Source organism: Trichoderma harzianum (assembly GCF_003025095.1).
Source record: "Trichoderma harzianum CBS 226.95 unplaced genomic scaffold M431scaffold_6, whole genome shotgun sequence".
NCBI lineage: Eukaryota > Fungi > Ascomycota > Sordariomycetes > Hypocreales > Hypocreaceae > Trichoderma > Trichoderma harzianum.
The window spans coordinates 489579-510708 of record NW_020209254.1 but is presented as its reverse complement, the minus strand read 5'-3'; the positions used below and the strand labels follow the sequence as shown (position 1 = coordinate 510708).

Genomic DNA, 21130 nt, shown 5'->3' with positions numbered 1-21130 from the left:
ATGCCCCCCTGAGTGTTTCCATCTCCTCTAACGACAAACCAAAGTTTCAGTCTTCTTTCAGTCTCGTACCAGAAACATCCCCTCTCTTACTCTTACTCTTCTTTATATTCGAAGAGAAACCAGAGCGCCACCTACCATCTCACCAAACGCTGTCTCCCCTACACAGCCTGGATATAATTAGCAGGCACACTGGCCGTCACACCAGCCTTTTCGACCTCCGCCCAGCCATCCCCGGAATCCTCCTTGACTAACACAAAGCGCTCGCCCTCAGTCATGGAATGTTCGGCGTCGCTCTGCGCGGTGTAGTCGTACAGAGCTTCCACATACTGCAGCTTCTTGGCGCCTCTCTTGGGCGCTACCGCGGGGCCCTTCTTCCGTGACGCGGCGCTGAGTGCCAGCGATGACGTTGTCGATGTGGAGTAAGTAGAGGATGGGCGAGCGGATGCCGACGACGTCGACGGCGTAATGTTGAGGTCTAGATATGTTGCCGGTACGAGGCCTTCCTTGTAACCATCACGGACCTTGATCCAACCGGAGCCGTCTGCAAACTTATATGAGAATCCAAGGGCATTTAAGAAAGGGGGGTTCATCCAACTTACCATCGGGCTCCAATATCACCACCTCCTTGCCCTCCGCTACCGACAGCTCTCCGTCACCACCGGCATCGAACTGGTACAGCACCTTGCCCTTCTTTTCTTCTCTTTCCGCATTGCCATTGGTGCTACCCGCTGGTGGAGCCGAGACATACGCCGTGGGAGGGGGTGCTATTACTCTGTTCCTCTTTACGGGAGCTGCGGCGGTAGTCTTTACGGCCGCAACAGGTGCGGTGGCCTTGGGGGCAATTTCAGAGGGTGCGTCCTCTGACGGAGTTTGTGGCCCGGAGATGACAGACTGTCGCGCTGACTGTGAGCTCAGCGAGTTCATGGTATTGGATCGAGCCAGGCTCTCGTTTGACATGGACGCCGGGTCGGGAGTGAGGTGCTTGTTAGTGGCGGCCTGGCGCTCAGCCTTGAGCTTCTTTCGCTCCTCCTTGTTCTGCTCGCCAGGACAATCCGCAGGTACCTTCATCTCGCATTTGCTGTGACACGTGTAGCCACAGTCTCGACAGTCGAATCCCTTGGCGCTCAAGCCCCAAATGCGATCACCGCACAAGTCGCAGTTGGTCGGTATCTTGAAAGTCTGGCTTTTAAAGTTATGGTTCTTTGCCCCCAGCGTAACATCACCAACCGCGGTTGTGATGGTAGTGGTTTCGACTTCAGCCGTGAGCCTCTTCTGGTCCACGGCAATTAGGTCCTCTTGCATGGCGAACAGCGTGCGGATAACTTCGACTTCGTCCTTCTTTTCCTTTCCTTCCCGAACTCGTTCCTTAACCCGCTTCATAGATTCCACCTCTTTGCGCTTCTTGTCAACCTCTCTCCGGAGTTCCCCCAGCTGGCCCTTGGACTTGGTTAGTACGTTTCGTAGGTAGATCTTGGCCGTCTCGTCCACAATCATGAGATCGTCGTCGTGCCAGACGGGGCTGGGTTCGAAGGCCTTGTCAGCCGGTTCTTGGAAGGCGCCCATGTTGTGGCGCATGTACATCATGGAGTCCAAGTGAGGCAGATTCCTCTGGATCTCCTTGCCTTGGTGCTCGATCATGCCGTTGCTCTGTTGAAGCATGGTGCTTTCCAGACGAGTCGCCACATCCCACAGAAAGTTGAGCTTGAGCGTCTTGAACTCGCTCAAGTCCTGCAAGCTATCCATGACTTCGGGGACATATTCGTGGTAGTATTTTTCCTTTTGCTTGTTGGCAACGTTAATGGCGATGAGGTAGGTGTTCTTGGCGTTGTTCATGTCGAAAAGCTGCTGCTGGTAGGCGTTTTGAGCCTTGGCCTTGTCGTAGTGCGACTCGGTCTTCTTGCGCTTGCTCTCGAGCTCTTGGCATGTTCCGTCGTACTTTGTCTTTATTTTGCGCAAATCGGCATAGACGGCGTCGCGGCTGGCTTCGAGCTTGTCGGCATAGTCGGCATGGCGCTTGCGCAAGTCGTCGAAGCGGTTATTGTAGAATTTAAGGGGCTCGGCTACTTGGGATAGGAGGTTGTTCGCATAGCGATCGTGTTCGGAGGCGCGAGATTCGAGCGTCGTAAGCTGCGTGGACCAGGTCGTCAAGGAAGCGCTATAGAGAGAAGCACTGTCAGCATCACAATGTCTTGAATAGCAGTCTCTCCTGATGCGATACACCAACGCCGCGCATATCTACAGCGTCTCATTTCTTTGTCGGAATGTTGGGCCTTACCTCTCCAGCGAGCCGGGGGTCAGGGTCGGGGTGTCGCCAACGCTCAGCTGAGAGATCTTCCTATTCTTCTTCTCAAAGTACTTCTTGGCCAGCGCATCGAGCTTTGCGCTGTACTCCTTTTCGATGGCGGCGCGATCGCGGTAGAACTGCTGGATCTCGTCGAGCCAGGTAATGCCATTGTTGACCCAGGCGTTGGCCGCCTTGAAGCCATCCTGAGAGTTTGTCAGCGCCGCGCACGCAAGGGATCTCGAAAGCCCTGTTTAGGCCTCTGTCTCTGCTTCTTGTATTTCTTCTCTCTTCTCCTCTTTCTTCTTCTTCTTCTTCTTGTTCTTCTCCCTTCTCTTCTCTTTCATCACCAAAATCATCGCTCACAGAACAGCCATCGCCACGCAACTCAGACGCACCTTTAGCTCTGCGCCAAAGGTGGGCACGTCCACCTCGGCCATGACGGGAGAAGCCACTGACGGTGTTGAACAAGGTCGCAGCTCATATAAAAGCCGAGGATGCCTGCTGCTTGCTACTTGTTGCTACTGCTCAAGGCCAATGCTTCAAAAAAGGACGCAAAAGCCCTGCGTATCGTGTTGCAGTTTCTCTTGACCCGGACGTGGGGAAGTCAGACTTGTGACATTGGGGGGTTAAAGAGAGAGAGAATGCGCGGCTTTGTCCCTATTGGGCTTTCGGTAGGGCGAGCGAGGCGCAGCTTGTTGGAGTTGGTCAGGCAACTAGCCCCGTGCTTTTAGGGGCTTGCGGCGCTAAAACACGGCGGCTATATGCCTGTAGCTCTCCCCCCAAAGTTCCAAGAGGTCCCCTGTGCGGGACCCTGCTAGGTGCTACCCCGCCAATCTCCAGCGCTCCCGCCAGAAACGCAACGGCAAAACGTGGCACGGAGAAATAGCCGGGCGAACGCTTACTCATTTCATTGATTCCATCAACCTGGACTGCGTGCATGAAGGATGAAGCTATTGGATGTTCTTTGTATTGCTTGCGCTTATGCATTGTCTTTAAACTAACGAGCATTGAATGCATGTCCTTTGTGCGAGTGTGTTTGCTGTGTGTAGAAAGTCCCTCCTGTTTGCCGCCATCTCGCTTACTATGTACATGCTGCACATAACACGTACTGTACGGAGAACAAAGCAGCTTACATGTAATTCTCCTCTCCTCTCACTTCGCCACCTCATACGAACTGCTAGCTTGTAGCATCGTCATCATCACCAACACCGAGTGGATAGGTAAGGTAGGTAGGTACTGGTTATTCGTAATGATATCTTGTTTTTGCTACTGAGGTATCATATAGCATCGCATTGTGCATCGCATCGCATTGCATCGTATCAAATAGGTATATCAGCGTGTCTTGTCGTTCTTGTCGTTCACGCCATTGGTCTGCGTATCTCGAGATTCCCGCTCACAACTCGGCTCGGCTCAACTACATGGCTCTCAACCCAGCACGACAACCCGTCCGGCGTGTCCCACCGCGCGGGTTCAATGGGCGAGATGTGGTGTTTGTCGGGGCCTGTCGTGGGCGAGGGCTGCAGCAGCTCGATTCCTCCTTGCGATGCCTGGAACAGACAGTCTCGGTTGGCGTCTTGCAGCTCTTCATAGACGCCGAGGATTGTGGCTATCATGCCGTCTTGGTGGATGACGATGTACACCCGCCGGTCTCGGTCGTGAGGCATCCGATATGCCATTGATGCGGTTTTATCGGCCTTTTCCGCCGTTTCTTTGTGTATGAGAGTATCTTGGTGGTTTCTCTGTCTGGAGAGTGACTGCAGCAGTGCTGTGGTTGTGGTTGTAGTGAAGATGGTGATGCTTCACAGTTAGCCATGCCATGCGAAATCCAGGTGATGATGAATTATCAACGTTTCCCAAACCCTTATGACGTAGGGGTAGGGCATGATCGAGATTAAGTACAGGTCATCTACCTACCGTGCTGCAATCGACAGGACAGGCGAATAGTGGCTCTAGCTACCCAGCAAGTAACCCAGTTCTACAGGCCTCGCGCTCGATTCATGGCGTTTCTTTGAGGTCATCTCGCCTGCAAATCTTCCCAATCCGCATCTAGTGGCTTCAACCGCCGGGGCTTGGCAAACAAGATCCGTGACGACATGCAGCGCAATTTAAGGCCTTTGAGTTTTCTGAGCCGCCGAACATGATTGCATGAAATGAGCTTCAACCCTCCACGGGGCACGTGCTTTCGTCTGATGGTCCGCCACAGTACCGATTACGGACATGAGGCTAGGCTGTCGGTTATGCAACAATTTGTCTTTGTCCATGCTTATAACCCCCCAATTGACCCCAACTTGAAGCTTGAAGCTCTCTTTTAGCCTACCCTAAACTGCGGTGGTGGTTTTCAAGGGCGCGCCTTGGATGGCTTGTCCACTTTGGCCTGAGCCAATCAGGGCGGCCTTGAGTCTACGTACAGCCTCACCAGATGCATGTATATATAAAAACGCTGCGGATGATGGCGGCCTAAATGTCACTGGGCAGCAGTTCCAACATTGAGATAAGCACATAGAAGATTGATTCCTCACAGCTTCGGTGCTGTGGCTGTTGCATCGACGCCCAAAGAGGGAACTGCTCAGGTTGACATTTAGCGCGCCCTGTCCCTCATCTCCAACTCCAAGTTTATCCTAAGCCGACATTAACCTCCATCAGCAACGATCACCTCATCTCACACATACATGCCTTATCTTGTTCAGCTGCGATTATAAAGGCGTCCATCCAACACCGCTATGGCTGCTCGCCTCACCGCTCGTCGTTTGCTATCACCACTCTCACAGATCCAGCGTTCTTTCATCCGCACAATGGCCACTGCACCGCCTAGCGAATATGAGTTTGTGCTTGTCATCCCGGACAAGCCTGGCCCCGAGGTTCGGGCCAAGCGTCTCCAAGTGAGGCCGTACGTATTCATCAAATAACTCTTCTTGCACAGTGAGATTTGTTTTTGTTCAGCTGTCAAAGATGAGACAGTTTGCTGATTGCAATGCCGTTGCTTGTGCAGCCAGCATTTCAGTGACATGACCCCCACTCTCAAGGACGGATGGCTGAAGATGGGCGGTATGTATTCATATACAGGATCCAAATTCAACGGCCCATACAACGTGAGCTAAATGAAAGCAAATAACCAGGCGGCATTCTCAATGAGGTTCCCGAAGATGACAACGATCCAAACACATTTGACTTTGCTGGCAGCATCATGGTTTTGGTTGCAAAGTCCAAGGAGGACGCCATCAACAAGGTTAAGGACGACATTTACGTGAGAGCAGGTGTTTGGGATCTTGAAAAGGTAAATAAATCCAAAATTTGCATTTCAACATGATCTGGTCGAGTAATGGAGACTGACACTGCCAACTAATCAGGCCCAAGTCTATCCCTTCAAAAAAGGCTTCAGATTCGAATAGAAGCTCAGTACACACAGCAAGGGCCCATGTCCGATACATCCTTACATAGAGAGAGCAACATAGAAAAAAATCCAAAAAGAATTAACAAAGGAAGAAAAAAAAATTGCAAATGCCACCCAGCCAAAGTTAACAATATGATGTATCCGATATTACCCCGTTAGCCATCATCCCATCAGCGTAGCTGATCAGACACCATCGCTGGACGGCCCCAATGTCTTCCCGACCACTCCAGAGGCAAATTCCCAATGCAACGTACGCAGGATTAATGCAAAATCCAAAAAGCATCCAATTAGACCAAAGCAAAACAAGCAAATAGGTAGACAGACGGCCCCGTGAGGACGGTCAAAGTTTCTTGGTTGAGACACGAATCACTTGCCATCGGTATCGGTTGTGGTGCTCTCCTCTGCTGCGACTCTCAAATCATAGCTGAGATCGAAGCATTCAGCAAGGAGCTCACTAACGCTGCCTTGACCTTCAGGAATGTCGCCATTGACAACGAATTTGCCATCCACCCTCAGGTTATCAAGCGAGTTTAGCTATTGACAAACTAGTTAGCACGAAGAATGGAACTTTTCTTCAAGTGACATATTCTTGATGAGACATACCTTCATGCTGTAAGGATACAGCTCTCTGGCAGATGATACGCCACCACTGTTCCGTACCTCGACGAGACACCTCTTGAGAGTTTGCAGCTGGTTATAGATGGGCAGGAGAGCCTCAGAAACTGGCTCCGAGGCTAGTATGAAGGAGTAAATGTAGGCGTAGCTTCGTCGAATCAGATACAACATCGTCCGTTGCGTATACAGGTCAGCAGGTCTGCCCTTGTCGTCGTAAAAGTTTCCGTTCTGCCGGCTTTCATCAATCTTGTCGAGTTGGCGTTGGAAGTCATACAGGTCCGTCTCGCGAAGAGCCCAGGCCTGTGTCAAGGATAGCTTCTCCAACTCGTTGCGGATGCCAACAAGGGTGTGGTACATCGGGCGAAACTGCTCTGGCATGATTCCCTTCCTACACAACATTAACTGCATGGTCGTTTCAGAAGCGGCTGTTCATTTACTCACCTCTCCAATACAATCTCCGACCACTTGAGGACTCGTTGGTAGAGCTCGCCAATCTCAACAGAGCCTTGTGGCACAGACCCATCCTCATTAACGAATTGGCCATCTTTGCGCTTCTCTCCGATATCTAGAAGCTGCTTCTGAAGTTTTTGGACCTCGGTACTTGAAAACTATGCCATATTTAAGTCAGCGACTCAAACTCAATTCCTCTCGGCGATAATGCGCACCTTTGCTTTTGTGTTTGCCAAAGAAATGGATCGTAGAATGGAAATCAACTTCTCATGCGTAGCAAGCAGAGGCTCGCCAATGCGACCTAACCGCTTCTGGAGGTTCTCCAACATCGCCAGGCATTTCCCCACCTGGTTCGACAGCAGCTTGAGGAGGTATGGAGAGTTCTCGGGCTTGCTTTTGGCTTGTGTTATGCTGTTGGAAAGGTTCGACAGGGTGGATTTGATGCTCTCGAGGTCCTTGGCGGAGTAGAGGTCAGCCTCGGTCAAGTGGTCGAGCAGCCGCTTGATTGTTGAAGTCAGCGCGTAGCTGGCGGGGATATCATTGTTGCGTCCGATGGTGAGGTAGAAGAGAGATAGAAGCTGGAAGCAGCTTTCCAAGACTTTGTCGACTGTTGGATGCGCAGTTTGGCAAGCGAGCCTCTGAATAGTTTTGAGCGGGTTCAACTTACGTCGGTTCTCCTCCTTGTTCCCCGTCTCGGTACGGATTTCGTCCAGCTCCTTGACCCTTGAGATGGTCTCATCGTAGAGGGGGATAATGTCTTGGCTCCGGATATACGTTGTCCGGTCCTGCTTCAAGAGCAAGAGCTTGTCGCGGATGACGACGAGACTGTCTAGGACGGCCTGTTCCCGGGCATCCTGCGGTAGAGGCACTGCGGGTGTATCCATATCTGATGCTGTGACACTGAGAATTTGTAGAGGAAGAGAGAGAGTCGAAATGGGTCGCAAGTCAACTTGCGCTGTTGTAAATCAGCTAGATTGCTTGAGGGAGCCGAAACGATGTTCGTCGACGCCCTGGCTTCCAGTTCTTCCGGGAATGACGATGCAGGATCCAGGATCCAATGGCTAGTTCCGGGATTCGTCGGCCAATTGAGAATCTCAGAATGCACGCTTCGGGGTCGTTCTCAGGGGGGGGATTTGGTGCAGATTCAGTGAGAGCCGGTACTGTAACTACTGGTAGATGGAGATGGAAGAAACAAACAAGCGTCCCTGGATGCGCAACGGCAGCGAGTCGCGATGCTGCTTGTCTTGCTTCAATGCGGATGCTGGTGGGGAAGCTCAGCTCAAGGTGGGGTGGGCTCTGGATGCGTTTGGATGCTTTTGGAGAGTGACGACGTTGCGCATCCGGGCGGCCTCGTTGCAGCTGACGCCCGGCCGCTGATTGGTCGGGCTCGCCGCAGCCAATCAACGCACAGCCCCGCTTGCGGCACACGAACCGGCACGCGGAAAAACCATTGGCCCATTCGCTTTAGGTCTTCAAGCCCTCCAAGCCCGCGAATTTTGGACCAGGGTAATTTTTTGTGGTCCCCTAGCCTGGCCTTTTGTGGTGATAATTGAATTGTCCAAACCACTACTCTTTTCCCGTGCAGACTTGACATCTTCCCATATCCGCACAGACAAATCTCACACAATGTCTACCGCCGAGCTCGCATCTTCCTACGCGGCCCTGATCCTTGCCGACGATGGCATTGAGATCACCGTGAGTTGCTTCCAAATCCTCGCTGTGTCCCCTTTGTCGCCGGGCGCAGACTCGAAAATTCTGTGCCCCGCGAAAAGGGCGATATAAGGGAAAAAACCCGTGGGAGAGTGTTTTGTGTGCTAAGCGACAATTTTCACAACCATATAGGCCGACAAGCTCCAGACCCTGATCGCCGCCGCCAAGGTCGAGGTTGAGCCCATCTGGACATCAATCTTCGCCAAGGTACGAATTTCCGAAAGAAAAACCCGCCCATGACGGAATAGGCTCTACGAAGTCGAATTTCCAAATAGCCGAGAGAAATGAATTGGTCGCTGACGAGTTATGGTTTTTTCCCGACACACAGGCTCTTGAGGGCAAGGACATCAAGGACCTCCTGGTCAACGTCGGCTCCGGTGGTGGTGCCGCCGCTGCCCCCGGCGCTGCCGCCGCTGCTGGCGGTGCCGTCGCTGACGCCCCTGCTGAGGAGGCTAAGGAGGAGGGTACGTTCTGGCTGCTGCTCCGCGAACCGAAGGGATCGATCGTACTAATATGTTTCTGCAGAGAAGGAGGAGTCCGACGAGGACATGGGTTTCGGTCTCTTCGACTAAACGGCCAGCTCCACCTGTTGCGGCGACTGTTTTTTCTCTTGCTTCTTTGTACTTCAACTGCATGGCACTTCGGGGTCTTTATACACATCGATGGATGCATACAGGATGGAGTGGGCGCCTATATCCTGCGTCCTGGGCAGAGTAGCTTCGTTCATAAGGATAATATGATGAATGCTCTCACACGACGGAGTTCACGCGGGGAGGGGACAAATAGTCAATTAAATGACTTGGGAAGAACAAAAAGAAATTTTTTGACAAATCTTGAATTTTTGCACGTGCATGCATCCATTGCCTATTTGCTGTGAAACTGCGCAAATGGGGCCCGAGCTGCTCGAGATTGGGAGTCCCCGTAATGACGGACGCTATATCTACTGACGAAAGCGCTCGAGAATGTTACCCTTGGCTCAAGATTAAAGCGGATTGCGTCCATCCCAAGGCTGCTTGTTTCATCGCCGCAGCTTTGTATCCCTTCTCGTACCTTGCCTTGATATAGTACAGAAGACTATGCCAGTCTATTTTACAATGAGCACAGATGAAGGCACGAGTCCTGCTTCCTTGAGCGTCTTGGACATGTCCACATCTCCTTGGAATGTCTTCCTGGGAAATGTTGTCGTAAATGTCGTCACTGGCGTGCCAGTCTCGCTCTGCAGCTGTTGCGCAAGCTCAAACAGCGTCGTCTCTGCCGGCAGCGTCTTCATGATGTTCCCCGAGTCTGTTTGCAGCTTCAGCTTCGCCTCCGTGTGATCTGCCTTGGGTCGTGGGGGTGCAGCTGCAGCAACGGGAGCAGCGGACGATGAAGATGCAGCCTCAGGCGCTCTGCCTTCACGAGCAGCCTTTGCTTCCTCGGCTTTGCGGCGGCGCTCGGCTCTGTCCTCTTCGATCTTGGCCTTGATGCGCTTCTTGGCTTCGGCCTCCTCGAGCTTCTCTTTGCGCTTTTGCATAGCCTCCTTGATCTGCTCCTTGCGGGCCAGCTCTTCCTTTGCTTCTTGAGTCTCCTTTGTAGACTTTTGTCGAATTTTCTATCAACGGGTTAGAAGAGAGGCCAAAAACGTACAGCTAGGTGGAGGAAGAGTGGATAATCACCTCGTTACGCTTTGCATCCTCCTTGTCTTGGTCAGCCCGAGAAGCTTTCTTCGCCTTGAGTCGTTCTCTCAGCTCCTCAAGCTTTGCCTTTTTCTCCTCCTCGGTCAAAGGCGCAATTTCCTCCGTTGACTCGGAGAAGTCTGTATGCTCACTACGATATTGTTAGGCTTGATCCTTATTCAAAAGTAAAGAAGAGGACCATACGTCTTGCTGGCATGGAAACTGGCCAAATCGTGGTTTCTAAACCGCTTCCCGCACTCGTTGCAGATGAGAGACTTGGCGGACTGGCCTGTTTCCAGCTCGGCAATCTTTGCCTTGGTCTCATCCTCGTCCTCGTCGTCATCTTGGGCCGCGGCCTGAGCAGCTTGAATCTCCTCGAGTGACTTGTCCTGGTTGTCTTCTAGCCACTGCAGAGCTCCCTGTACTGCGGTTTATAAAGACACGTGTGAGATGAGGCGCCGCTGATGCTGGGAAATGGTGGTCTTGAACACTCACGTCCTCCGGACTTTTTGACGGCGAGCTCAGCCCGAGCCCGCTCAAAGCCCATGTCAATTAGGGTGTCTAGATCGGAAGCCATCTTTGCTGAGATTTGCTCTTTTTGATATGGAGGGCTGTGAGATGGAGAGGATGGGGTGTGAGGTGATGAAATAGGTGTGACGGTAATGGGAGAGGAGTGTGGGGTAGAAGCTTCAGTAGAAGACGAAGCTCGCAGTGGAGATGGTGCAGCTGGTGCAGTTTACAGTGATGCTTTAAAAAGATGGCAAATATGAATTGATGAAAATAGTAAAATAAGTCAACGAGATAAGTAAGCATATAACGTGACTCGTGGGATTTATTGAAGCACCTTGATTCACTTCACTGAGCTTTGGAGGTGCTCTTGACTACACGGCGTCTGAATCGTTAGGTACCAACACCTACGTAAGATGGCGTCAGAGCTACATTCACACATCCATACATGTGCTTATCTCGTACAGAACATTCTGCAGGGAGACAAGTTATACTGAGACATTGAGCGTACAGTAGAAGAATGCCTGTTTACATCACATCACCAAAGTATTCAATATGCAAAGCTGTCGATTTTACCTACTGAGCTTAGATGCCACTTCTCTCTAAGCTAATTCAGCGGTGATATCACAAGACGTAGCAGCTCTGCACTGGTGCAAACTGTAGCTCCAGAGCATCTGACCCTTCCCATCATATGATGGAGATCCAGCACTCCCCTAGCTATCCTCAATTTCCACACGTGCACCATCACAAGATGCTCTTCCCAAGCTCCCAAGTCTCTTTTCGCGTAAATTAAATCGCCGTAGCGTGCAAACTTCGCTGTTGTCTCAGTGCTTTCTCTCCCCCCTGCACGGGACCAAAAGACCCTGAAGACGGCTTAGTCATGCCGCATCTCATTTGGCCAGCTCAGCCTCGCCAGCCAATCTCGATACAGGGGCCGAAGCGACATGCCATCCATCAATCACGTCTCCGGATCTCTTCTTTGTAATCAAACAACAGCTGCCCATCCTCTCAACCACCGCTTGCTCTCCCGCTCTTGTTTCGATCATACTTTTGGCACAGCCTCTGATCTCTTCTTCTTGATACTCGTTATTCTTGCCTCCCTTTTTTTCAATCCCATCTGTCGATTTTCGAGTCCGCCGCGTTTCCCCGCCGCTGCAGCGCCATCGATTCAAACACGACGACATCTTTTTGCTTTCCGGCTCGTGCCCAGCTTCCGACCTTGCCCCTAGCTCAACTCCAGCATCTTCTCCGCAGCTTCATTCGCCATGTCGGTCGAGATTGAGCCTGTTGAGCTGTCCTTTCGGCGTATGTTGTCTTTTCCGCCCTACGTGGCCGTGATGCCATCCTGAGCGAGAGCATCCATTGACGGACTGGCATTGCATAGGGCCCTTCACCGTCGAGGTCGCGCAGATCCTCAAGATCAAGAACCCAAGCTCATCGCCTTTGGCATTCAAGGTATGTCCATGTCGTGATCCGCATGTGCCACCTATAGCTTCTGCAGTTTCCCACGACTGCATATGTTTGTGGATACCTCCTGTTTCAACAAGATCCCTGCTAACTTTATTCCAGGTGAAAACGACGGCTCCCAAGCAGTATGATTGACCCTCTCGTTGCGATTCTACATCCGATTTGTCAAGATGAAAATCTAACAATTTTTTCTTCTTCTCAACAGGTACTGCGTTCGACCAAATGCGGGCCGTATTGAGCCTGGCCAGGATTTCGATGTTACGGGTGCGTTGGGTCGCTACAAGGCAGCAACGGTTTGTGCAATGCCGCTGACACTAGCATAGTCCTTCTGCAGGCGATGAAGGCCGATCCCCCGCTGGATGCAAAGTGCAGGGACAAGTTTCTCGTCCAGTCGGCCCCCATTACTCCAGACAAGGAATTCGCGAGCATTGCTTCAGTGGTGAGTCCCTTGACGCCTACCTACATCCTCAGACACATGAACTGACCGTGCATTACACGTACAGCTCGAGACGACGGAAAAGTCTGCCATCTACGAACGAAAGATCCGAGTCAACTGGCTACCTGCAGGTGACAGCCCTGACCATGGTCCCACCGCCGTCGCGACGCCTAGCAAGCCTGCCGCGGTGAATGGAGTGCGTATCAATCTTTACGCTGGCTAGACGATGCATGTAACTAACAGCGGCCCATTAGGCATACGATACTCCCGATGCGCCTCGATCCTACTCCTCTCCATCTGCTGACGACGCCTCAAACGCCGCACCTCCTCCCTATGCCAATGACGACAGGGAAGATGATGATTCCAGACCGCAGACCGCCAAGTCGGCCGCCTCCAAGACTGCCGCTGTCAGCTCAGTCCTAGCGGGATCAGAAGACTACAAGGCCAAGATTGCCCAGCTGGAAGCTGAACTGGCAAACTACAAGAATGGCGGTCTTCGACAACGCAATGTCAAGGGCAGTGCGGAGACGGAGAAGAGCTCGGGCGGAGCTCTTGCTCAGCAAACCAAGCAGGGTGTCGAGGGTGTGCCTGTCAAGATTGTGGCCATCTTGTGTCTCGTCAGCTTCCTGCTTGCCTACGTCTTCTTCTAAGCCTCTCCTCTTGATGAGGAGTAACAAGTTACTTTCCGAGATAATGAGGATTGAGGAGGGGAAGTTACTGCCAAGGCTAACGGCCAACCTTGAATTAGAGGAGGTTCTCGCCCACATATCGGCGGCAATAAAAACCGCCAATCATGAGAGGCAGACCCGGCCAATTATTATATATGATGGATGGGGGACGGCGCATTGATTTTGAGTGTGTACGAAGAAAGTGGGAGAAAAGATGTGTGAGCTGTGCTCGTTCAGCGATGCCAAAAGGGTGCTGGCAATATTTATGACTCACCCCCTTGCGGAGAGAGAGAATTGTGATGGAGGCAGGGCTGTCCATGTTTTGGCTCTTGAGTGAGTCTGGGCATGCGTGCGGTTCTCTGTACTTTACTTTGTTTTTTTGCAGTAGTTTTCTTAGTATCTCATAGGCGTGTCTTTGCTCCTTTTTTTCTTGTTTTCTTTGCTGTCGCTCCTTTTTCTTTGTCCCCTTTTCTCAATATTTCAGTCACATGTTTTGTTTGTATTTTCCTTTTGTAAGTAATTCGGTGGTGGATTCAGGTAGGATGTGTACCATGCTCGTTCAGTGAGCATATCAGGTACTCAGCCAGGTAGGTAGGATTGGAAAAAATCAATTGATGAAAGCTTTATACAATGTGTTGCCATATATGAACCTTGTCATATTCTCGAACTTCTTCCTAATCATGCCACGTAGCATTTCATTTCATTTCTCATAGCTATTCTATAGCCCCCAACCCGAGGGCTTGAATCCGTCTGTCTTGGTTCATCTATAACCGTTAATTTTTCTTTTCTCGTTACAACGCCAAAGGACAGAGTGAGGTGCTTTTTTTTATATCGCAAAGAAACGCTTATTACAAGATTCTAGCCCTCCCAACCTGAACATTGGTTGTGTGTTGCGTACACCACAAAACGACATGAAACCACCCCTTTGATGGTGTATTCTTTTTTAAGCCTCGACTTCCGACTGCTTCCATTTGACAGCGCCGCCAACGATACGGCCGCCCTCCTTTCTCTTGACACGGCAGCTAATACCCACGTTTTCGTCGAAGATGAAACGCCAAATAGCATAGACCCAGCTCTCGTGGCGGGGAAGAGGCTCGTAAAACTCCTTGGCAATGTCATACACAGCGTGAAGTCTTGTCCAGGGAATGGCCGGGAAGTCGTGGTGCTCGTTGTGCAGCCCCACATTGTAGGTCAAGATGTTGAGGGGGCCGTAGTAGGAAAATGTCTCTGGAACGGGGACCTTGTTGTCGGGGTTCCGCTGCGTAGGGGTGACGGTCTCGTAGACGTAGTGCTCGGCGATGAAGTGGCCGGCCAGGGGGTGCAGGCTGCCGGCGAGGAAGGAGGAGAGCAGCAGGTAGAGGAGGGCGTTGATAGAAGCGAAGCGGAAGAGGAGGACGTCAAAGGCGATTTGGGTGACGACGTTGAGGAGGTGGATCCAGGTCATGGGGATGCGGTAGACTGCCATGGGGCGGATGGCGTAGAAGAAGATTTGGAATGTGCAGAAGAAGGCCTTGCCGAAGATGGAGTCGAGGACGAAGGCCTCTAGGGCAGTTGGAAGATCTGTGTCGAGGCCATCCACGCCGAGGGACTTGTGGTGAGTGAGGTGATATGGCTATATAAAGAGTTAGTATATCGTTTGTGGTTTGACAAGAGACTATGCTTTGAAGCATGGTGGTGTCGATATTTGGGGCTTGACGTACCCTGAATGAAGCACTATAAGGAATGCCAATGGGCAGGTTGGCAATGATGGCGATGAGCCGGTTGGCCAGCGGGCTCCTGAAGGCGAGGTTGTGCGAGATTTCGTGGATGGCCAGAAACAGGTTCTGGTTGGCAGTGGCGCCGAAGACGTAGGCGACGGCCCAGAACTTCCAGGACCAGAAGGGCGTTGACCGCAGGAGGTAGGCCAGGACGATCTGGAGTCCGACGACGCCGGCAACGACGTATTTGGTCAGAGGCTCAGGGCCGCATAGCTTGAGGACCTGTAATGGAATCTTGAGTTAGCGGTTTTGTTTCGAGTGGCGTGGGGATAGATGAGGGATGAGGGAGCAATCTTGCCTCGGGATGGGCCTTGATGATGGCCAGACGGCGTGTGCGGTGCGGCTCTTCGGTGTAAGTCCAGAAGAACTCGTGCAGCTTATTATTATTATCGCTGTCGGTTGGAGCTGGAGGAGCAGCCTCAGGCTTGGCCTCTTTGGTGGCCGTTGTGGCGGCTGACCGAGCCATCTGGGGTGATGATTTGAGTGAAGAGATTGACTGATGTTGCGATGTTTGGGTGATCAATCAGAATCAGAATCGAAGGGGAGCAGCAGCAATTGCCTGTCTGTCTTGTGAATGATGGCAATTCAAGGCTGTGGTTGAACAGATGTTGAGGTTAGAAACGGCCGCGCAGCTTCGCCATCTGTATTCCGAGCTCTCACCGGACTAAGTGGGCTGGCTGTTCTGTTTCGTAACACCGAACACAAAAGCGGTGTCTCTAGCCTCTTGCAGTAAACCGAACTGCACCAAACAAATTCGCAGAGAGGTTACAGTGCATCAGGTACCCAGAACCGCCTATTTGTGCTTAGCTTAGGGGAGGGGAGAGGCGCTGGGCCAATCAGGGTGGTGGGGTGGTCTGATTTGGACGGGTTGTGTTACGACAAGATGGACGATTTGTGAAGAATTGGGTATCAAGAGAGGGGAATTCGATGGGGATGTTTTGAGGGAAAACAATAGATTTGGATTGATGAGATTGTTTGCGATTGTCAAGAGATAAGTGTGTATATAGGTGGCTGCTGGGAATGGATCAGTATCTATACGAGGGACTCCATAACCAGATCTCTGCAGGAATACCCGGGAGTAAATCAGTTTTGCTGCATTGATTGGGATATCATCCTTAATTGAGCAATCCTAGTCAACTGGGTCAATTGTTGAATACTACATTTTCAGTGGCAAAAAAGAATCTTTCATACCATGCTTTTTGTGGACATGATCAGCGAGAAAAGGGCAATGAAACTGCTACCCTGAGAAATTGAATAACTGGAGTTGGATCACATGTGAAGTTCTATCTTCATTTACAACAAGTCAATAATGACAAGTTCACTCCAAATCTCAAGCGGCTTTCGAATACTAACTAAATTGATTACATCATCCTCATCATCATTATTTCACACATCATTTCATCATATTATTTTACAACTACAACTACAACTACGAGGCCTCTACGAATCTTACGCTACATCTACGAAGTCAGTCAGCTCCCGCCGAAATCAGAAAATCGTACGGGAAGAATCCAGGAAAACGCCGTGCACTTCTGCAGGTCTTTGCAAATGCTCTCCGAGAAAAAGTATACATCGTGAGAGATGTAGTAAGTATTTCGACTTGTACCACCCCCGTACGCGGCTCATCTATTTGCACACCTCCGCTGCCGCCCATCATGTATCCAGTATGTGTATAATGTAGGGTATGTATCTCGATGCCGTCGTTATCTAGAATCGGCTCCCTTCTTCCCTCTTTTTTTTTTTAACCCATTACTTTTTTGGGGGTATATATATAAATCTTCGTGACTTCATATTCCGTTGCTCTTGCAAGAAAACACGCCGTGGACTGTGCCGGCATCGAATTGATCGATGATGCCCTGTACACTGGCATATGTGCCAACTGTCAGGAAGAATACGCCTATGATGATGATGGCAATGTTCACGGCCGTGGAAAACGCTGCAGTCACGCTGTTGCGTTTCCGCCCAACTTGCTTGTCCGCGTTTCGCATGCGCAGGTACGCGACGCCCCAAAAGATGAAGCCGAACCAACTGTCGAACAAAGATGACATGACGGACAAGACTGAGCAAAAAGACTCGTTAGTATGGGAAAGATGGTGGCTTCAGAGCGATCAGAACTTACGTGAAGAAAAGAAAGGAATGACCTGAGAAATGATAAAGGCGAAAATCCAGGTGACGAGCAGGATACCGAACCAGCTTCCCCATCCCACAACGGTGTGGCTATTCATGTGCACCGAGTTGTGAAACGCGCGGAAGAAGACGAAGCGCGCCGTCACTGAGGCATACAGGCATCCGAGGAAGATCAGAGTTGGGATCATGAAGGAGAAGGAAACCTTCTTGTAAAGATCGTCCAAAGATCCAAACGCCGGGGCCGTGACATATTGGTTGCCAGTGTAGGCGTAGATGACGCCGCCGACAATGGAGAAGACGATGATTTCGGCAATCGTGCAGGCCCACAGCGACTTGGGGAATTCCCTGAAAGCGATCTAGTCAGTATAACCGCAACAAGGAAACAAATGAATTGGAGAATCAAGAGAGCTTACCGAGGATCGCGCATCTCAGCAATGAAACTGGGGAGAGTAATCTGGCCAATAAAGGTGTAGCTAATGTTGAGGAAAGCCGACATGCCGTTGACAAAAGTCGTGCCCTTGACTGGGATAGCCGTGACAATGGGCGAGCCCAGAGCCGCAGTGTATCCTGCGGGCTTGTTCTGAACACCAGCAAAGATGGTTGCCAGCAACACAGAGATAAAGGTAAAGATTGCCGACGCAGTACCAAGCTTGGACATCATGCTGAACGTGCGAGGCAGCGATGCAATCAGGCAGATGACTGTGACCACGACGCCAAACTCAACGGTGCGGCAGCCGCCAATCTTGTCGCTTTCAGTCATGGTGTTGAGGTACTCTGCGCCGACCAGAACGTGAAGAGCCTGGATAAATGTATTGTTCAGGACAAACATGATGGCAGTCAGCCACCATGCCCATTCCTTGCCCCAGAAGAGCATCTGGCCAATGTCGCACACGTCGCGTACCTCTGGATGTCGCAGACAAAACTCCCACAGGACAAGACTTGTATAGAGCACAAGGGCTGCAACGACAACAGTCAAGATCAAGCCAGGGACAAGACCCAGCACGCTGTAAGACCAAGGAAAGCTCATAATAGCCAGACAAATGTACTCGCTGAAGAGTAGCGCCGCAGTCTTTTGCCATGAGCAAGTTCGATATTGGATCGAGGTGCCATCTTCCGATGCGAGCTGTCGGTTGAGGATTGCTTCGCTACTCTCTTCGCTTTCAGAGAGATCGCTCTTGAGATAGGCGGGCAGCGGTGCTATCCGGGGACCAACCCAGACGCTGGAGCCGCCAAATAGCGAAGCAAACCGCGAGAAGCCACTCGAGTGAGACACCGTCGCCTCGAGATCTTCAGGCGGTGTCTTGAATTTCTCAGACATTGTTGCGACAGGAAGGGGTGATCCCAAGAGAACAACGAAGTGGCCGAGATGGGAAAGAAAGGGAAGATGGAAAACCAAACAACAAGATTAATACGCTTCAACCTTAAACCGAGACTCCAATGAATGAACCAAGCACATCGACTCGAACACTATGCAGGCTATGTGTGGTTTTGATAGAAGAGGAAGAAAGAGGATGATGATGATGGAAGGATGATGGAGCGTCGGTGCAGCGAGGGCCCGAGATAAAAACGGCGATCCTTCCCATGCAGTGATGCTGCTTGTCTGTATGTAGACCGTTTCCTGCCCAATAAACGGCCTCGTAGGAGAAAAAAGCAGGCAAGATTTGCACCACCAAGAGCCCCTTAGCGCAGAGACGGCAGGGATCTCGCGAGCACGTCAACCACCGCGACCATATCTACACCCATAGAATGGCTGAATGGCCCCATATTCCCATGTTCCTACGGACCTGTTAGGCAGGCCAGCCTCCGGAGAGTCTTCGCCAAATGATGACGTTATTCCGCCTCCACGATCTAGCGGGCATGGATTGAGGGCCTCTAGCCCGCCTCTGCAGCCCGTCACGACGAATCCTGTGGAGTCGCATCATTTTAGCCCTGGCCGAGCCTTGTGCCTTGCTCCAATTGCTGCAAAATGCTCCGCACGACTCACATAATTTGCCGATTGATCCGCCTTTGCTCCGTCGAAGAGTGGATGGGGGATCTTCGCGGGTGGTCGCAAACGGCCCTTCGCCGACTCGTCGGTCGCATTCCAACCAAGGATATGGATAGCCTGCTTGCGTGCTCGGTGAAGTTGGATACGCAAGGGAAGAAAAGACTGGAGTCGCCGAATGGAGGATTGGGATGATTGGGCAAGGCGACGGGGCTAGTTTTCGGTGGCTGTTTCGACCAAGCCTCTTGCGTGAGCGGCCAACAGATATTCGCCCTTGGTGAGACTTTCTCGTGGCTTGTTCCTGGAATCGAGGCTTTTAATCTCTGATTCTTACTCGCCACGGTGCTTCGCACAATAGAATCTTCGGTGGGTGGCCATTGTGGCCATTGGTCGGCCTTGGATCTTGGAATCTAAGGGAGAAGTAAGCAAAACACTTGCGGGTTAGCCTCTTGTCCTCCACGGAAACGTTGCGCAGGAGGATTTAGCCACCAGATCTGGCCTACCGCGTAGAACAAGATTCAATGGCGTTTCTGACCGCAATTGGCGGCGCAAACAGCGGCTGGATTCTTCTAGCCCCGACTAGGCAGAAGCATTTTCTTGTCGGCTCAAGCAGAGAGCAACGATTAGCATCCTCGTGTCGCAAATAGACTGTCTAGCTGCTGCATTCGCAATTGTTGGAGCGTATCGCGCAATCTGCAGGGTCAGAGTCTAGGCGAGTTCCAAAAGGACCAGGTTCCAGCGATTTTAAGCTTATTTCAGAACGTAGCTTTGCTAGCCACCGTTTGCACGTGCCGACACTCTCAACGTCCAAAACGTTGATCAATCTGGCAGATCTTTTTGCAAAGTCGACGAGTCTGTTTCTTTGGCAAATGGTGTTTTCTCTTCTTTTTCTTTTTTTGTAGCATTTGCCAGAATAGTAGAAGATATCAGACATTCTCTGGACTGGAGTTTTTGTGCAGAAAGTGCGTAGCAAGTATGGCGAGCCAGCGCTGCAAAAGAAATTCCCACTGAGCTCTACAAAACTACGACTCTACGCGCTCAACACCAAGTTTTCACCTACCGTAGATATCACCAAGTGCTGCTACGCAACGCAATCCTTTGCGCCAGTTCCCCAACCCACAGAAATACAGTATCTGTAGATCTCTCACGCAAAAAAAAAACAAAGCAGCCAAGATCACCAGGAGATCACGGATATCCTCCTCCACTGAAGGAAATCTCAATCGAATCAACATCCCGTGATAAAAAAAAATTGACACAAATGACAAAAGAGTTCGGCGCCAGGTTACACCCTATTTGGGATAAACCAGGCGCCTACATCTCTGTCTATCTAGTGGAGAAGGCAGGCGTCCCTGCCTTGCTCCGTTTAGTCCAGGAAGTTGTCGATTTTTTCGTGATTCGTCGGGGTTTCGAACTCGGGGTGTCGTCGATTCGGTTGTTGGCCTTCGATCCTCAGGGGGGTAGTTTGACCTGACCGCTGCACCACGGCGCCTTCTACCCCCCGATAGCTATTGATCTTACGGGGGGGTATAAAGTGTTCAACCCTGTTGTGCGGTCCGTTGACGCTCCCCGTCCTCCAGGAGGAAGAGGGGAGCATAAAAGAGGCATTCAATGATGATATTGAATGCCATGAAGCCACAGAGCCTCTGAAAGGCTTGCAGCGATACTCAAGGCCTGTTGAATCAGGGTGTTGTGGTCCTGGGGCACACCAACATGGGTGCAGTATGGCGCTCGCTCGTAGCCCCGCCGCGCAAATTGCGGTATGGAGCGACGTGTCCATAAAATCCCGCGCACCCAAGGTGAGGGATGTAATCGGAGCAAACATGGCTGATGCGGCAACTGGATATCCGGTATCATAACAGGCTTCGTATGAATGAGATTCGACTGGTCAGATCTCTCAGATGATCCGCAGTTCGTAGCACAAGGTACGCAGCGAGTCTTTGAAGAGTCATCTGTATAAGCAACCGTCTTCTCCAGCGTCTGGTATTTGTACTACCGCCGGTGACTCTGCGTCATGTACAGCTCAACAGAGATTTTTCGTCGCGCAAATCGTGCAGACGAACACCGCAGCAAGTCTGAGAG

At 51.3% G+C, this 21130-nt stretch overlaps 11 protein-coding genes across 11 annotated transcripts; 4 read left to right on the top strand and 7 right to left on the bottom strand.

Annotated features, from left to right (window-relative positions):
* Nucleotides 1-9: 9 nt before the first annotated feature.
* Nucleotides 10-3210, bottom strand: M431DRAFT_423793 (hypothetical protein). Its single transcript, XM_024915053.1, has 4 exons — nt 2680-3210; nt 2276-2487; nt 600-2155; nt 10-541 (listed from the first exon to the last, which is right to left on the bottom strand). Exons 1-4 carry the CDS (start codon nt 2719-2721, stop codon nt 159-161), a joined length of 2193 nt encoding a protein of 730 aa, XP_024774275.1. The 5' UTR covers nt 2722-3210; the 3' UTR covers nt 10-158.
* A 1-nt stretch (nt 3211) lies between these two features.
* On the top strand, nt 3212-3557 carry M431DRAFT_423617 (hypothetical protein). The gene has a single exon (XM_024915052.1). The coding sequence runs from the start codon at nt 3296-3298 to the stop codon at nt 3470-3472; it is 177 nt and encodes a 58-aa protein (XP_024774274.1). The 5' UTR covers nt 3212-3295; the 3' UTR covers nt 3473-3557.
* On the bottom strand, nt 3233-4347 carry M431DRAFT_508007 (hypothetical protein). Its single transcript, XM_024919053.1, has one exon. It carries the CDS (start codon nt 3958-3960, stop codon nt 3643-3645), a length of 318 nt encoding a protein of 105 aa, XP_024774273.1. The 5' UTR covers nt 3961-4347; the 3' UTR covers nt 3233-3642.
* A 729-nt stretch (nt 4348-5076) lies between these two features.
* M431DRAFT_84901 (hypothetical protein) lies at nt 5077-5673 on the top strand (the record flags this gene model as incomplete). The annotated part of the gene is made up of 4 exons (XM_024923485.1): nt 5077-5175; nt 5278-5329; nt 5401-5558; nt 5632-5673. 4 exons carry the CDS (start codon nt 5077-5079, stop codon nt 5671-5673), a joined length of 351 nt encoding a protein of 116 aa, XP_024774272.1.
* Nucleotides 5674-6041: 368 nt separating this feature from the next.
* On the bottom strand, nt 6042-7624 carry M431DRAFT_85930 (hypothetical protein; the record flags this gene model as incomplete). The annotated part of the gene is made up of 5 exons (XM_024923616.1): nt 6042-6209; nt 6279-6678; nt 6732-6898; nt 6956-7347; nt 7408-7624. 5 exons carry the CDS (start codon nt 7622-7624, stop codon nt 6042-6044), a joined length of 1344 nt encoding a protein of 447 aa, XP_024774271.1.
* Nucleotides 7625-8259: 635 nt separating this feature from the next.
* Nucleotides 8260-9133, top strand: M431DRAFT_508004 (hypothetical protein). The gene is made up of 4 exons (XM_024919052.1): nt 8260-8435; nt 8583-8657; nt 8779-8914; nt 8976-9133. Exons 1-4 carry the CDS (start codon nt 8367-8369, stop codon nt 9020-9022), a joined length of 327 nt encoding a protein of 108 aa, XP_024774270.1. The 5' UTR covers nt 8260-8366; the 3' UTR covers nt 9023-9133.
* Nucleotides 9052-10903, bottom strand: M431DRAFT_508003 (hypothetical protein). Its single transcript, XM_024919051.1, has 4 exons — nt 10601-10903; nt 10310-10529; nt 10106-10256; nt 9052-10041 (listed from the first exon to the last, which is right to left on the bottom strand). The coding sequence occupies exons 1-4, from the start codon at nt 10680-10682 to the stop codon at nt 9535-9537; spliced, it is 960 nt and encodes a 319-aa protein (XP_024774269.1). The 5' UTR covers nt 10683-10903; the 3' UTR covers nt 9052-9534.
* A 600-nt stretch (nt 10904-11503) lies between these two features.
* Nucleotides 11504-13212, top strand: M431DRAFT_423518 (hypothetical protein). Its single transcript, XM_024915051.1, has 7 exons — nt 11504-11917; nt 11997-12067; nt 12182-12204; nt 12285-12343; nt 12403-12518; nt 12583-12711; nt 12770-13212. The coding sequence occupies exons 1-7, from the start codon at nt 11878-11880 to the stop codon at nt 13163-13165; spliced, it is 834 nt and encodes a 277-aa protein (XP_024774268.1). The 5' UTR covers nt 11504-11877; the 3' UTR covers nt 13166-13212.
* Nucleotides 13213-13933: 721 nt separating this feature from the next.
* Nucleotides 13934-15487, bottom strand: M431DRAFT_508001 (hypothetical protein). Its single transcript, XM_024919050.1, has 3 exons — nt 15239-15487; nt 14884-15162; nt 13934-14795 (listed from the first exon to the last, which is right to left on the bottom strand). The coding sequence occupies exons 1-3, from the start codon at nt 15404-15406 to the stop codon at nt 14127-14129; spliced, it is 1116 nt and encodes a 371-aa protein (XP_024774267.1). The 5' UTR covers nt 15407-15487; the 3' UTR covers nt 13934-14126.
* Nucleotides 15488-16727: 1240 nt separating this feature from the next.
* On the bottom strand, nt 16728-18385 carry M431DRAFT_85739 (hypothetical protein; the record flags this gene model as incomplete). Its single annotated transcript, XM_024923594.1, has 3 exons — nt 16728-16999; nt 17060-17412; nt 17481-18385. The coding sequence occupies 3 exons, from the start codon at nt 18383-18385 to the stop codon at nt 16728-16730; spliced, it is 1530 nt and encodes a 509-aa protein (XP_024774266.1).
* Nucleotides 18386-20414: 2029 nt separating this feature from the next.
* M431DRAFT_494806 (hypothetical protein) lies at nt 20415-20873 on the bottom strand (the record flags this gene model as incomplete). Its single annotated transcript, XM_024917283.1, has 1 exon — nt 20415-20873. One exon carries the CDS (start codon nt 20871-20873, stop codon nt 20415-20417), a length of 459 nt encoding a protein of 152 aa, XP_024774265.1.
* Between the last annotated feature and the right edge of the window lie 257 nt (nt 20874-21130).